The following is a 17,412-nucleotide window of genomic DNA, read 5'->3' as shown; positions in this document are numbered from 1 at the left end:
AGTAGACCATTCGGCCCTTCGAGCCTGCACCACCATTCAGTATGATCATGGCTGATCATGAACTTCAGTACCCCGTTCCTGCTTTCTCTCCATACCCCTTGATCCCTTTAGCTGTAAGGGCCACATCTAACTCCCTTTTGAATATATCTAATGAACTGGCCTCAACAACTTTCTGTGGTAGAGAATTCCACAGGTTCACAATTCTCTGAGTGAAGAAATTTCTCCTCATCTCGGTCCTAAATGGCTTACCCCTTAGCCTTGGACTGTGACCCCTGGTTCTGGACTTCCCCAACATCGGGAACATTCTTTCTACATCTAACCTGACCAATCCCGTCAGAATTTTATATGTTTCTATGAGATCCCCTCTCATTCTTCTAAATTCTAGTGAATATAATCCAGTCTTTCTTCATATGTCAGTCCTGCCATCCCGGGAATCAGTCTGGTGAACCTTCGCTGCACTCCCTCAATAGCAAAAATGTCCTTCCTCAGATTAGGAGACCAAAACTGTACACAATATTCAAGATGTGACCTCACCAAGGCCCTGTTAACTGCAGTAAGACCTCCCTGCTCCTATACTCAAATCCCCTAGCTATGAAGGCCAACATGCCATTTGCCTTCTTCACCGCCTGCTTTACCTGCATGCCAACCTTCAATGACTGATGTACCACGACACCCAGGTCTCGTTGCACTTCCCCCCTCTGCTCGCTGATCTGCATTGGCTCCCAGTCCAGCAGCACAACCCACAGATCAAATATCAGTGAAAGAAATACACCGATTTCAGCACAGCAGAAACAAGACATGATTGGCAGCCATTATTATTTTAGGACTGATTACTCCTTTTTCTCAAGAACATTTGTAGTCAAGGTACTTGGATCGCATATTAAGCATATAGATTATGCTGAGTGAGAAAGGATATACTTACAAGTGAATTAGAGACTTAAGTCCTCGAAAAGCATGCTTTGCGATGGACTGGATTTTGTTGTTTTCAACAAACCTAGGAGTAAAATCAGCATTTCAGTATTCTTAAGTTAACGGTGCTCGATTACGACACAGTGTGATTGTGTCCAGATGTGCATCTACTTACAAGTATTCCAGTTGAGAAAGACCAAGGAAGGCATCATCCCCAACAGTTTCAAATGAGTTTGAGGTGAACAAACTGTTAGGAAAGTAAGAATCAAAACAATAATCATTTATCCTCTTTAGAAAATATCTAACATTATTATTGATACTGACAATATTTATGCAAATTTTCAATCACACGGTTTAAGCTGGTCGATTTTGCCTGAAATGGTGTTTGTTTTTATTCATTCATGGGATGTGAGCGTCGCCGGCAAGGCTGGCATTTATTGCCCATCCCTAATTGCCCTCAAGAAGGTGGTGGTGAGCCGCCTTCTTGAACCGCTGCAGTCCACGAGGTGAAGCTCCTCCCAGTGATACAACCATGCGGCTTGCTAGGACATTTCAGAGAGCAGTTAAGAGTCAACCACATTTGCTGTGGGTCTGGAGTCACATATAGAATTATAGAATTATGGAAAAATTACGACGCAGAAGGAAGCCATTCAGCCCATCGTGTCCGTGCCGGTCGAAAAAGAGCTACCCAGCCTAATCCCACCTTTCAGCACTTGGTCCGGAGCCCTGTCGGTCACGTCTCTTTAAGTGCACATACAAGTACTTTTTAAATGTCATGAGGGTTTCTGCCTCTACCACCCTTTCAGGCAGTGAGTTCCAGACCCCCATCACCCTCTGCATGAAAAAGATTTTCATCATCTCCCCTCTAATCCTTCTACCAGCTACTTTACATCTATGCCTTTTGATTATTGACCCTCCGCTAAGGGAAATAGGTCCTTCCTATTCACTCTTATCTAGGCCCCTCATAATTTTATACACCTCAATTAAATATCCCCTCAGCCTCCTCTATTCCAAAGAAAACTACCCCAGCCTATCCAATCTTTCCTCACAGCTACAGTTTTCCAGTCCTGGCAATATCCTGGCCAGACCAAGATAAGGACGGCAGATTTCCTTCCCTAAATGACATTAGTGAACCAGATGGGTTTTTACAACAATTCGATAGTTTCAAGGTCACCATTACTGATACTAGCTTTTCATTCCAGATTTATTTAATTAATTGAATTTAAATTCCCCTGCTGGGAGTGTCTCTGGATCATAAGTCCAAGCCTCCGATTTACTAGTCCAGCAACATAACCACGATGCTACCATAGCCACGAAGCACATGCAATTAGTAACTTCAGAAGGGAATTGGATATATACTTGAAAAGGAAAAATGTTAGAAGTTATGAGGAAAAAGCAAGGTGGAGCCAGACTAATTGGACAGCTCTTTCAAAAGAGCCAGGACTGGCACAATGGCCTCCTTCTATACAGTAAGATCTTTATGCCCAATAAGGTGAGTCAGGTCAATGCTAGGAATAGAATACTTTCAACATTTTGAAACAAAGGGTCAACATCAAAGACATCCAGATTAGCAGGGGCAAAGATTCAGCTAAAGGTATCTGTATCTTTCCACATCAATGTACTTTAAACATAACATTACTGAGCACCCTTACTGCATCAATATGACACTGTCAGTTTCTGAGTCAGTGTGACCTTTCTGATTGAGCTGCCAATAAAAGAAAGAAAGACTGGCATTTATATCGCGCGTTTCATGACCAGCGGACATCCCAAAGCGCCTTACAGCCAATGAAGTACTTTTTGAAGTGTAGCCACTGTTGTAATGTAGGAAAGGCGGCAGCTAAATTGTGCACAGTAAGCTCTCACAAACAGCAATGTGATAATGACCAGATAATCTTTTTAAGTGATGTTGAATTAGGGATAAATATTGGCCAGGACACCGAAGAGAACTCCCCTGCTCTTCTTCGAAATAGTGCCATGGGATCGTTTACATCCACCTGAGAGAGCAGTCTTGTAATGTATTTGCTTCATGGGTTCTTTGCTTAAGAATTCATAGCAACTCATTGTTATTAAGAACTAGTTCGTTTATTAACAATCACACTATACATTACCAATTCATCCACTAGGCGCATAACTGCATACCTCATCGTGGATGACCTAGACCCAACTGACTGAGGTTTTATTGAGTCTTGTGAACATAACATAACTGACTAAACCACTCACTGTGCAACAGCTCTACAACTATTTTAGTGCAAAACTATAAATCAAGTGGCCCCTTATTAAAAGAGCAGTAGAACCGACAAATTAAACTTTGGACCATTAAACAAATCAAATCAAAATTTGGTTACCGGGGGGTGATGATGCACTCCAGTTCCTCCGGCACCCACCTCTCGCGGAAGGCCACGAGTGTACCGGTGGACACCGCGTGCTCCATCGCCAGGGACACCCTGACTCGGATGTAACCATGGAAGAGAGGCAGGCAGTCGGGCTGACCGACCCCCTCGACCACCCGCTGCCTGGACCGGTTGATGGCCACCTTGGCCATGCCCGGGAGCAGTCCTACGAGGAGGCGTTCCGACCTGCCCGCTCCCCTCCGCACAGGATGCAACAGCTGTACAACTCTTTTAGTTGTGATCAAATAAACAATTAAATCAAGTGTTCCCTGATTAAAGGGGGTTTGGGGGGGACACCAAACATTTTCAACCAAGTGCTCCTTTTTTTTTGTTTTTTTGCTTTTTGTTTTGGGCACTAAAAAAACATAAATTTTACAAGTGCCCCCTGGCTAAAAAGGGGGACACTAAAACTGTCAATTAAACAAATTAAACATTAAACAATAATAATCAAATTAATATTTGGTTGCCGGGGGTGATGATGCACTCCAGTCCCTCCGGCGGCCACCTCTCGCAGAAGGCCGCGAGCGTACCGGTGGACACTGCGTGCTCCATCTCCAGGACACCCTGGCTCGGATGTAACCGCGGAAGAGAGGCAGGCAGTTGGGCTGAGCGACCACCCGCTGCCTGGACCGGTTGATGGCCACCTTGGCCATGCCCAGGAGCAGTCCTACAAGGAGGCCTTCCGACCTGCCCACTCCCCTCTGCACAGGATGCAACAGCTCTACAAACCTGTGAGCATACTCATAGGTGCATACATTACAGGTCTCATATGAATGTTCACACCTCCAACAGTGCAGCACACCCTCAGTACTGCACTGCAGTTCCATCCTAGATTTTTGTGCTCAAGTCTCTGGAGTGGGACTCAAACCCACGACCTTCTGACTCAGAGGCGAGGGTTCCTCTGAGCCACAGCTGACAACTGATAATTAAGCGCAAAACTAATGGCAAGTTAATTGGCGGCCAGTTTCCCCTCTCCCCTTCTTCCCACAGAAGGAATGCCTCATCTAAGTGGTAGTGCCAAGAACTGACCAACTCACCCAGGTAAAATCAAGTGATAAGCAGCATTGAACCCCAAACCTAGTTACCACAGGCAGTAATACAACTTACCATCATTCGGGTAAAATATAGAAACATAGAAAATAGGTGCAGGAGTAGGCCATTCGGCCTTTCGAGCCTGCACCACCATTCAATATGATCATGATTGATCATTTTTGCAACTTTAGTACCCCATTCCTGCTTTCTTTCCATACCCCTTGATCCCTTTAGCCGTAAGGGCCATATCTAACTCCCTTTTGAATATATCTAACGAACTGGCCTCAACAACTTTCTGTGGTAGAGAATTCTACAGGTTCACAATTCTCTGGGTAAAGAAGTTTCTCCTCATCTCGGTCCTAAATGGCTTACCCCTTACCCTTAGACTGAAACCCCTGGTTCTGGACTTACCCAACATCGGGAACATTCTTCCTGCATCTAACCTGTCCAATCCCGTCAGAATTTTATATGTTTCTATGAGATCCCCTCTCATTCTTCTAAATTCCAGTGAAGTTAGTGATTCAATGCTGCCAGCAGGGACCAGCATTTGAAAGGCGTGTAGGTCGGAGAATCAGCACTATTGTGTTGTAGCTCTATCACTGACCTTTCTTCCCTCGAGCAGTTACTCTAATGTGTCCACTTTTTCAAGATTTAAAAAAAAAATTATTTTGTGTTTTTACAGATGTGACCTTTTGTTCACAGCATAGTGCAGAGTGATTATGTTACTGGACAAATAATCCAGCGGCCCTGACTAATGAGTTCAAATCCCCCACGGCAGCTGGGAAATTTAAATTCAAAATAATTAAATCAATTCGGAATTTTTTTTAAAACTAGTATTAGTAATAGTGACCATGAAACTACCAGATTGTCATAAAAACCCATCTGGTTCACTAATGTCCTTAAGGGAAGGAACTCTCCCATCTTTACCCAGTCTGGCCTATATTGCTCTATGAGGAGAGATTGAGTAGACTAGGCCTATATTCCCTGGAGTTTAGAAGAATTGAGAGGTGATCGCATTGAAACATATCAAAATCTTAAGGGGCTTAATAGGGTTAATGCTGAGAAAATGTTTCCCCTGCCTGGAGAATTCCGATCACGGGGGGGTCACAGTCTTAGAATAAGGGGTCGGCCATTTAGGACTGAGATGAGGTTGTGAATCGTTGGAATTCCCTACCCCAGAGGGCTGTGGAGGCTCAGTCGTTGTCAAGAAAAAGGTCAATACATTTTTGGGAACTAAAGGAATTAAGGGATATGGAGATAGTGCGGGAAGGTGGAGTTGAGGTAGAAGATCTTGTTGATTGGCGGAGCAGGCTTGGATAGTCAAATGGCCTACTCCTGCTCCGATTTCTTATGTTCTTATGTTCTTATATGTGACTTCAGACACAGCACTGTGGTTGGCTCTTGACTGCCCTCTGAAATGGCCTAGCAAGCCAGTATTCAAGAAGGCAGCTCACCACCACCTTCACAAGGACAATTAGGGATGGGCAATAAATGCTGGCCATGCTGGCGACGTCCACATCATGTGAATGAATAAAAAATTGTAACAGGAAGCCGTCATGGGCAATTTTAACAAGGATGGACATCGCACGAATTTGACCCTGCAGGGAGCACAGAAAGATTGAAGAAATTGTACTGAAGTGTCAACAGGTAGCTCATATATTTCTTGCAGCCTGATACATATTTAAAGCAGAAAGCTTGCTCCAGAAATGATGGCTACCTACATTTGAACTTTCAAATGATGAAACTGTCCAGAGTTATGTACAGGTTACCTCCTCCCCACCCACCCATCCACCATTCCCCCCATCCCCGCCACTTCCCCTCAATTGCATGATATTTCATTTTTCTATTTGCTTACATTATTATGCGATGGGATCCTTGCCTTTATTAATAGAGGAATAGAGTATAACAGCAAGGAAGCTTTGCTGAAACCTTTATAAATCACTGGTGAGGCCTCAGCTGCAGCAATTGTGTTCAATTCTGGACACCATACTTTAGGAAGGATGTCAAGGTCTTGGAGAGGGTACAGAGGAGGTTTACCAGGGATGAGGGACTTCAGTTATGTGGTGAGATTGGAGAAGCTGGGATTGTTCTCCTTAGAGCAGAGAAGGTTAAGGGGAGACCTAATAGAGGTATTCAAAATTATGAGGGGTTTTGTTGAAGCGAGTAAGGAGAAACTGTTTCAAATGGCAAGTGGGTCGGTAACCAGAGGTCATAGATTTAAAATAATTGACAAAAGAACTGCAGGGGAAATCAGGAGAAATTATTTCACACAGAGGGTAGTTATGATCTGGAACGCATTACCTGAAGGAGTGGTGGAATCAGATTCCATCGGGACTTTCAGAAGGCCCATTGGACATGAATTTGAAGAGAACTATTTTGCAAGGTTATGGGGGGAAAGATGGGGTGTGGGACTAAATTCGACAGTTTTTTCAAAGAGACAACACAGGCAAGACGGACCAAATGGCCGCCTTCTGTGCTGTAAGATTCTATGATTCTAACGTGGGTAAATGGAATTAAGATACAGATCTTTATGATCTAATCGAATGGTGGAACAGGCTTGAGGGGCTGAATGGCCTATTCCTGTTCATATATTCCCAAGTTCCTGTGGGTGCATGAAGGTCACTCGGTTGTTGATGTAAGTGCTCCAAGCACATCGAAGTTGAAATCTCAACTTACAGGGCAAGACAGGGCATAACTGAAGAGAGAAGATATGCATGGGAGAGGGCCCCATAACATTAAGCCCTAGAATTCCTTCAAGTTATTGGTGATCATTGATATGCTGTGTCGTGTAGGGTAGGACTTGGTTCAGTAGTAGCACCCTCGGCTCTGAGTGAGAAGATGGTTCAAGTCCCACTCCAGAGACGTGAGCACATAATTCCAGCTTGACACGTCAGTTCAGTACTGAGGGAGTGCTTACAGAACTACTGACGTGAATACAAGATTAGAAAATTTCAAAATATTAAAGATTTAAAGATAATTTTCCTACATAATGGTAGGTGGATTAAACTCCCTCAAAAAACTAATGCTACGCCAATTAAAAAGGACATCAATTAGTATCTAGGTCTTGAGATGCAGGTAACCAAAAACATTATGGTCCTCTTCTTTCGGCCTATAAAAACATCATCTAATTTTCCCAATACCCAGAATACTACTTCAACATAAATCAGGCTGCAATAACCAAAGGATATAACTTTCAATTAATAAACAGTACAGGGAAAAAAATTTGTGCCTCCCATTGGTGCTGCTAATGACTCCCGCTAAATTCGGCGGGAGTTTAGCGGCGGCGCTATGGCGATGCGTCCCGATCTCCTGCACCCGGAAATCGTGACGTCATTGCCGAGCATATCGACCCGTTAGCGCCCCAGACCATAAATTGGGTTTCTCCCCCTGAAGCTGCACCGGGCGATGACAGCGACAGCTTCAGGGGACGTGTACCGGGCGGCCGGCTGCTACCAGGATGCAATTTAAAGGGGAGGTGGCTGGCTGCTGCTGAAACAAGTCTGGCGTTTTGCTTCCCGCTCCGGTTGGGCTTTGGCCGCATTGTCGGTGCCACGATCGCTTAGCCCGCCCTCTGCTTGAGTGCCGGGCTGATCGCGCAGCACTTCCACTCCCCAGTGGTCCAGGTAGGAGGGTTCCCAATATGCAGAGTATGCAGCTTGGGCCCTTCCCTTTAATTCAGGAAAGAGCCCCTCGTACACGGCAGCAATCCGCGGTCCGTGCGACCCGCTCCACTTCCTTTCAGGGCGGTAACCCGAATTTAGCACGAAAGGCGAGACTTCTGCGCCTGATGCAAAGTCTCACCCTTTGCGAGTGTTACTGCCCCCAAACTGGGCGATATCCAATTTCCAGGCCAGTATATTTAAAACATTTATTAGGAATAAATGTCTTTATTCAAAATGAGATAAATGTTTGGAAAGCTAGGGTAATAGACACCAAGACATTGAAAGACTTGCATTCATATAGCGCCTTTCACAACCTTCGGACATCCCAAAGTGCTTTACAACCAATGAAGTACTTTTTAAAGTGTAATCACTGTTATAATGTAGGAAACGCGGCAGCAAACTCCCACAAATAGCAATGTGATAATGAAGATAATCTGTTTTTGTTACATTGATTAAGGAACAAATATTGCCCAGGACACCGGGGATAACTCCCCTTCTCTTCTTTGCAATAGTGCCATGGGATCTTTTACGTCCACCTGAGAGATCAGATGGGTCCTCGGTTTAATGTCTCCTCTGAAAGACGGCATCTCCGACAGTGCAGCACTCCCTCAGCACTGCACTGGGGTGTCAGCCTAGATTTTTTGTGCTCAAGTCTCTGGAGTGGGACTTGAACCCACAACCTTCTGATTCAGATGAGTGAGTGCTACCGACTGAGCCACGGCTGACATCAAACTAAGTTAGAAGCTAGGCTGAGAGTGTTAAGATACTAGCTGGTCTGAATGGCTTTTTCTTGTCCTATTATTTGAATTTTAAAAAAGAAATCTAATGGAACTTAATTGAGTAGATTTTCATGTGGCTGTCCCATGCCCCCAGCCCCATCACTGGACAGGAGTGCATCCACAGTATACTATCCCTTTCCAGTCCCTGGCATTTTCTAATTCGGGACTAGTTATCTGGGTGGGGAGAAACCTTCGGTACAGAACTATCTCCCCTGTCGGGCTCAACATCAGTGGAAGGGTCAAGCAACTGAGGCACAGCTTAAGCCTACAGAGGCATGTTGAATCTTGGAGGTTCGAGTGCATGTCAGTGTTTGGCCCCCGATGGAGCGCATCAGCAAAGAAGGTCCTCAGGGTACAGGGGTTGGGGGGGGTGGAATCTTCCAACCAAAAATAAAGCCCGGCTGAAAGTCTCTTTTCTACCCCCAGGAGCTGTCACACACCGTCTAGTCAGCAGGGATTCAGAGGGTAGGGTCCTGAAAATGAAGTGGGAAGCTCGATGTGCACTCTCCCTCATCCACATTGCTCCAACCGATCTGTGCCTAGGGCAGGCCACAGCCACGATAAACCACCGCCTCCCGTCACCCCCCCCCTACCCGCCCCTCCATTCCGCACTCCTATCCCCTGGACAATTCTAGAGCTGTGCAATGCCATGTCTCTGCTCCTTTCCCTTCACTGTTACGTATGAGAAAATGGGTGTTACCTGGGTATTTTTTTTATTTGTTCTGGCAGGAAAAAGAGTGGGAGAGCTATAGTGGTAGGGGATTCTATTGTAAGGGGTATAGATAGGCATTTCTGCGGTCACAATCGAGACTCCAGGATGGTATGTTGTCTCCCTGGTGCAAGGGTCAAGGATGCCTCGGAGCGGCTGCAGGGCATTCTGAAAAGGGAGGGTGAACAGCCAGTTGTCGTGGTGCATATAGGTACCAATGATATAGGTAAAAAGCGGGATGAGGTCCTACAAGCTGAATTTAGGGAGCTAGGAGTTAAATTAAAAAGTAGGACCTCAAAGGTAGTAATCAGAGTGCTAGTCAGAGTAGAAATAGCAGGATAGCTAAGATGAATACGTGCTTGAAGAGTGGTGCAAGAGGGAGGGATTCAAATTCCTGGGACATTGGAACCGGTTCTGGGGGAGGTGAGACCAGTATAATCCGGATGGTCTGCACCTGGGCACAACCGGGACCAATGTCCTAGGGGGAGTGTTTGTTAGTGCTGTTGGGGAGGGGTTAAACTAATATGGCAGGGGGATGAGAACCTATGCAGGGAGGCAGAGGGAAATAAAATGAGGGCAGAAGCAAAAGATAGAAAGGAGAATAGTAAAAGTGGAGGGCAGAGAAACCCAAGGCAAAAATCAAAAAGGGCCACATTACAGCAAAATTCTAAAGGGACAAAGAGAGTTAAAAAGACAAGTCTGAGGGCTCTGTGCCTCAATGTGAGGAGTATTCGTAATTAGGTGGATGGGGATGTGAGGAAGGACTTTTTTACGCAGCGAGTGGTAATGACCTGGAACTCGCTGCCTACGAGGGTGGTGGAAGCGGAGATGATCAATGATTTCAAAAGGAAATTGGATAGGCACTTGAGGGAAATAAGCTTGTAGGGCTACGGGGATAGAACGGGGAATGGGATTGACTGGATTGCTTTACAGAGCATGGAGTCGATGGGCCGAATGGCCTCCTGTGTCGTAATGACTCTATGACGTACGTATGAATAAATGCTTGATGAGGATATAGTCATATTCAGGTGGGATGATCCCCGTAGTCAGGAGCACGCCTGGAAACATTGTTCAGACACAAAGAATGCCTACTTGGAAAGGTGCCAGAAGGCCGTGAAGGAAACAAACCGAAAAGCCAAGCAAAGCTGTTTCTCTTTACAGAAATTCAGCAAGCATAAACATAATTTCTATGATTACTACTCGCTATGTAGCTTGTCCTCACCCTGCAGGAAGATACCCATCCTTCTCTGGTGTTATAAATCAGGGGTGTCTAAAATGTATATAGTTATGCACACGATGCTGTGTTTACATGATTGTATTAGAACTTGAGACAAAAAGTTTCTTCAGACTAGTATTAGAATAACTAGATAGATGCTTAGAATCTGCTTATGTTTTTAGTTCCCTGCTGATGTTATCGCATTTTGCATTGTATATGACCTTGTTTCCAGGCGAGCTATCTGCTGTTTGTATGCTAGGAAAGTTGTTTCATGTATCTTTAATTTGACCAACTAAGGCCCAACACCTATGTTTCTTCCATTATCGCTCATAACCATATTATAAAGCTAAGCTAGGATCTTGACTTTGTTTAACAAAACTGCTTTAAAATGTGTAAGTTAACCAGTGTGTGAGAATGTCTTTGGGAATTTAATGATTCGTTCCACGGTACAATAGTTTGGAATGAAATAGTTTGTTTTGCATAGCTAAAGCTACTTGAACAGCATGAACATAAATAACTGATTAGCAGCTACGAACATCTGAACGCCAAGAATGGCATGTCTGACTCCAAACTTGGGAGGATAACAACATAAGAGATCAGAAGAATTCCAATGGAGGAACCTTCAGGATGTACAAACAAGAAAAAGAGAATTGGCAAAGAACATGAAACTCTTTAGAGGAGGGCTTTCATCCCAGAATTGAGACAAAGAACTCGATGTGCCATTGGGTACTGAATTTTTCAGGGAGCCTCAATAGGTTAAAAGGTCTTGTCAATATTCAATCTGAGGCCCACCCCTAAAAAGAGAATAAAAGAAACACCATGAGGGCTTGAACACACAGACGATGAAGGGGAGAGCCATACAAGAGTTGGGCTGGTTGAACTTCCGAGAGAACTTCCATGCTCACTGAAGTTAACACTCTTGGAGTTTCTAGACGAGAGGAAGAAAGGCCGTAAGATAGAGAACTGTTCGCACCGCCAGCCATCTGTTTGATCGGGGCCGGTACCAGCTGCTTGTCACGGTCGTTTGTTTTTGCTGTATAACTATGGGGTACTGAAGTTGCATGTTCAGCCGTGAACTCATTGAATGGCGGTGCAGGCTTGAAGGGCCGAATAGCCTACTCCTGCACCTATTTTCTATGTTTCTAACTAGTGTGCTATATTACGTCTTAAACTCTGATTAAACACAATATACCCATCATATTGGTTTGCAGTCGATCCTGATTATTTGAAAGACCAGCGATAAGCTAAGATCAACAAATTGTCTAATCTTTACACTGGCATCTCCTCACACACCACAGCTGACACCAGGAAGTCAGAAGAGTGGGAATATGAATTGGTGTATAGGCATCGTAGAGAAGAGAGGAGACAGCCTGCCTCATTCCGGCAGGATGGGCTAAATATATTCAACGACCCAGCTTCCACAACTCTCGGGGGCAGAGAATTCCTCTGAGAGAAGAAATTCCTCCTCACTAGTTTTAAATGGGTGACCCCTTATTCTGAAACTATGCATCCTAGTTCTAGATTCCCCCATGAGTGCTGCATCTACCTTGTCGAGCCCACTCATTATCTTACATGTTTCAATAAGATCACCTCTCATTCTTCCAAACTCCAATGAGTATAGGCACAGCCTACTCAACCTTTCTTCATAAGTCAAACCCTTCATCTCAGGAATCAACCTAGTGAACCTTCTCTGAACGGCCTACAATGCAAGTATATCCCACCTTAAATAAGGAGACCAAAACTGTACTCAATACTCCAGGTGTGGCCTTACCAATACCATGTACAATTGCAGCAGGACTTCTCTGCTTTTATACTCTCTCCCCCTTGCAATAAAGGCCAACATTTCATTTGCTTTCCTGATTACTTGCTGTACCTGCATACTAACTTTTTGTGTTTCATGCACAAGGACCCCCAGATCCCATTGTACTGCAGCACTTTGCAATTTTTCTCCATTTTAATTATAATTTGCTTTTCTATTTTTTTCTGCCAAAGTCGATAACCTCACACTTTCCCACATTATCCTCCATCTGCCAAATTTTTGCCCATTCACTTAACCTGTCTGTATCCCTTTGCAGGTTTTTTGTGTCCTCCTCAAACTTGCTTTCCCACTCAGCAGCAAACTACGCTACATTGCACTCGGTCCCTTCATCCAAATCATTAATATAGATTGTAAATAGTTGAGGACCCAGCACTGATCCCTGTGGCACCCCACTAGTTACTGTTTGCCAACCAGAAAATGACCCATTTATCCCGACTCTCTGTTTTCTGTTAGTTAGCCAATCCTCTATCCATGCTAATATATTACCACCAACCCCGTGAACTTTTATCTTCTGCAGTAACCTTTTATGTGACACTTTATTAAATGCCTTCTGGAAATCTAAATACACCACATCCACTGGTTCCCCTTTATCCATCCTGCTCGTTACATCCTCAAAGAACTCCAGCAAATTTGTCAAACATGATTTCCGTTTCATAAAACCATGCTGACTCTGCTTGACTGAATAATGCTTTTCCAAATGTCCTGCTACTGCTTCCTTATTAATGGACTCCAGCATTTTCCCAACTTGTCTATAGTTTCCTGCTTTCTGTCTGCCTCCTTTTTTAAATAGGGCCGATACATTTGCGTTTTTTGAATCTGCTGGGACCTCCCCAGAATCCAGGGAATTTTGGTAGATTACAACCAATGTATCCACTATCCCTGCAGCCACTTCTTTTAAGACCCGAGGATGCAAGTCATTAGGTCCAGGGGACTTGTCCACCTTTAGTCCCATTATTTTACCGAGTACTTCTTCTTTAGTGGTACTGATTGTTTTAAGTTCCTCACTCCCTATAGACCCTTGATTATCCATTATCTGGATGTCCTCTACCGTGAAAACCGATACAAAATATTTGTTCAAAGTCTCTGCCATTTCCTTGTTCCACATTATTAATTCCCCAGTCTCATCCTCTAAGGGACCAACATTTACTTTAGCCACTCTCTTCCTTTTTATATACCTGTAGAAACTCTTATTATCTGTTTTTATATTTCTTGCTAGTTTACTTTCATAATCTATTTCCCTTTATTATTTTTTTAGTAGTTCTTTGCTGGTTTTTAAAAGTTTCCCAATCCTCTGGCCTCCCACTAATCTTGGCCACTTTGTATGCCATTGTTTTCAATTTGATACCATCTTTTATTTCCTTAGTTAGCCACGAATAGTTATCCCTTCTCTTAAAGTCTTTCCTTCTCATTGGAATATATTTTTGTTGAGTTATGAAATATCTCCTTAAATGTCCGCTACTGATCATCAACTGTCCTACACTTTAATCTATTTTCCCAGTCTATTTTAGCCAACTCTGCCTTCATACCTTTGTAATCTCCTTTATTTAAGCTAAGGACACTGGTTTGAGATCCGACTTTCTCCCTCCAACTGAATTTGAAATTCTTTCCCAGAGGAGCCTTTACTAGGAGATTATTTATTAATCCTGTCTCATTACACAGTACCAGATCTAAGATAGCCTGCTCCTTGGTTGCTTTTGCAATGTACTGTTCAAGGAAACTATCCCGGATATACGCTATGAACTGTTCCTCAAGGCTACCTTGGCTAATTTGATTTATCCAATCAATATGAAGATTAAAATTGCCCATGATTATTGCCGTATCATTATTTCATGATTTATACTCCGTCCAACAGTGTTGCTATTGTTAGGGAGCCTGTAGACTACCAGTAACTTCTTCCCCTTATTCCTCATCTCCACCCAAACTGATTCTATATTGTGATCTTCTGAGCCAATATAATTTCTCACTACTGCACTGATCTCATCCTTTATTAACAGAGCTACCCACCTCTTTTTCATTTCTGTCTGTCCTTCCGAATTGTCAAATACCCCTGAATGTTTCGTTCCCAGCCGTGGTCATCTTGCAACCGCGTCTCTATAATGGCTATCAGATCATCCCCATTTATATTTATTTGTGCCGTCAACTCATCTATTTTGTTACGAAAGCTGCGTGCATTCAGATAAGGGGGTCAGCCTTGGTTCATTGGATAGCAGTCACACCTCTGAGTCAGAAGGTTGTAGATTTAAGTCCCACTCCAGAGACTTGAGCACAAAAATCGAGGCTGACACTCCAGTTCAATACGGAAGGAGTGCTGCACTGTCGGAGGTGCTACCTTTCGGATGAGACATTAAACCAAGCCCTGTCTGCCCTCTCAGGTGGACGTAAAAGATCCCACAGCACTATTTCGAAGAAGAGCAGGGGAGTTCAGGCCAATATTTATCTCTCAACCAAAATACTACAGGTTATCTGGTCGTTATCTCATTGCTGTTTGTAGGAACTTGCTGTGTGTTTTCTCCAACAGTGGCTATGCTTCAAAAAGTGCTTTATTGGCTGTGAAGTGCTTTAGGACATCCTGAGGTCATGAATGGTGCTGTATAAGTGCAAGTCCATTCCTTCATATAGTGGTAAAAATGGGCCAGTTGGAGAATCTAGTTACCATAAGCAATCGTCCCACCTCTGACTACCGACAAGGGGTAGGTAACACCCATGACTCCAAGTCCAATATGAGGTGCACTAAGAGGTTGTCTTTAGCCATAATTATAGAGGATAATTTTCAAATTATTTATCAGAATACTGCTATATACTATTGAGCAGTACTGCCTCGGATCTGAAATACTTTATTTTAAAGAAATTTCAGTTTTTACAATGCATTCCTCAACCTAACCTCCGAAGAATTCTTTAATGTAATCCTGCCCTGTTACAAATGTTGCTGCAGTAATACTACTGCAGTCCTTGTAGGGTTGAGAAGCTAAAGATATATGGTTCCTTTGTTGAGTTTGGATGCGGTACCGCAGATATTTCAATGTCCCTTTTCTCTCCAAATATGACAAAATTATTGGGAAGAATGTCATTTCTCCACTGTATTCTGTAGATCTCATCATCAAGATCTGAGCCAAAACTGATGTTATTTTAATATTTGAAGATTGATGAACATATAAACAAAATCATTACTCCTGAAAGGTCCTCCTTGTACAATGTAACAACACTTATTGCGCTTATTGCTTTCAATGTTCCAATGCAGATGTTTGTAAATAAATATAGGTTATTTTTCCTCGGTTTTTTTGTCATTACACTACTGTTAAAGCTGTTTAAGTCAGGCTTGTTGATTATTTTACCACCTCCAGTGTAAATCTCAGTGTGAATCTCTTCTTGCCTGTGACAGGGGAGGCAGTGAATAACAAACTGCTGCAACATAAAACATGCTGGCATGCTCTCCGAAGGCTGTTTGCCCGCAACAAGATGCGAAGGGAAATAATATTGGGGGTGGAGGTTGGGAGAGAGACTTCAGCGTCTTACTGAATAAACATAGAGAACGAGGTTTAATCTTACAGTAGCTGTAGGGATGGTATGTTTGAGAAGCTGCCTTCTGGGATTTCACTGAAGTTAGACTTCACAAATGATCTGTAAACAGAATGCATCGATTAAAATGCCAGAATCTTGAGCCCCGTCCCACTCAATCCAATCACGTACATTGTGGACCAACATATCATTCGACTACAATATCTAAATATCCCACAGTACAGTTTGTAAATTTGGCAATCTGCATTCACAATAGATGGTGCGTGACAAGTTTACAACATAGGTGAGAATGATCCTCGCGTCAGTTCGTGTTCTGCCAGAATAATCATGCACCATTATATAATAAAACGCAGTTAAGCTCCCCTTTAGACATGTACAATTGTATATCGCAGATAATAGTACTTACAAGGAGACTACACCGGGAGGAAAAGTGTGAGGAATGGATTTGCTATTTGCACACAAAGCACTATCTTTCGAGCAACTGCATCCCGCAGGACATCTAATTTGTTTAGACGGTTTTTTTGCTTCAATTAAGAGCAAGAGATAAATAATCCACCAGACCAGGAACAATCTGTTTGTGGTTCTAGTGGCATTTCCCATTCTTCAATACACACTCGGTGCAGCCGCGGCAAAGAATATCCCAGATCATGAACTGGTCCTTGCAGTTGGCCTTACTCGGTGCTTCTGAAGCCAAACTCTCTTCCTCTTGTGCCTGCACTACGTTTGAACTGCAACTGACTCATATTCCGCTAGTGCAGCAGTGCTCTTCATGGAGTGGACTGCTTCCATTTTACCAAGGTGTGCTCGGGCAATCTTTTCATTACCGGTGACAGTGCACAACCTCGAAGCCTTTTTATGTTTTATTTTCAATCTCGCAATCTTCCTTTGCCTTTTATCGAACCGGGTTATCCTATTTACATTAGCATTTTATATATATTTTTTTTTCAAAATGTCATGCAATCCACTGTGGACCCTTTGGAATAAAATGGAACATGCTGAAGTCCTTCTGGGAAATTAAAAAAGGCAATATTATGGATGGATGGACCTCCCTTCCCCATACACTGATCGTCGACTGTATGGCTGAGTGAGGTGCAGTGGGAAAAAAATTAATGGAGCATCTTGCAAAACGATGTAATTGGGAACAGCTATGAAGAGCATACTGCACCATTACTACAGTTAGTGTAGAACCCCTTTCAGTAGGAATTGAATTTATATTTACAGAGCTTTCTGAGAAATTATTTCATTATATAAGCTAACAAATTCATGTGCAATATTCCACTCTATCTGATTAAAATATATACATTAATTCCCCGGTAATAACATTTGAATTGTCATAGATTACAATTGTAGTACTTGTAAAAATCCAATTCTGTATTTTAG

General features: G+C 43.3%; 1 protein-coding gene across 1 annotated transcript in view; it reads right to left on the bottom strand.

Moving 5' to 3' along the window:
• The window catches only part of LOC139277802 (leucine-rich glioma-inactivated protein 1-like), a 39,859-nt gene extending 23,124 nt beyond the window's left edge, over window positions 1-16,735 (bottom strand). Inside the window, exons 1-4 of the mRNA XM_070896544.1 lie at window positions 16,439-16,735; window positions 16,063-16,134; window positions 1,085-1,156; window positions 923-994 (exon numbers count right to left, since the gene is read on the bottom strand). Coding sequence (XP_070752645.1) covers window positions 923-994; window positions 1,085-1,156; window positions 16,063-16,134; window positions 16,439-16,632 — 410 coding nt within the window. The 5' untranslated portion in view covers window positions 16,633-16,735. The remainder of the gene's footprint in view (window positions 1-922; window positions 995-1,084; window positions 1,157-16,062; window positions 16,135-16,438) is intronic.
• Between the last annotated feature and the right edge of the window lie 677 nt (window positions 16,736-17,412).

This window comes from Pristiophorus japonicus, chromosome 1 (genome assembly GCF_044704955.1).
Source record: "Pristiophorus japonicus isolate sPriJap1 chromosome 1, sPriJap1.hap1, whole genome shotgun sequence".
NCBI classification, from domain to species: domain Eukaryota; kingdom Metazoa; phylum Chordata; class Chondrichthyes; family Pristiophoridae; genus Pristiophorus; species Pristiophorus japonicus.
Note: the sequence above shows the minus strand (reverse complement) of the source record. Positions and strands in the feature narration are given on the sequence as shown.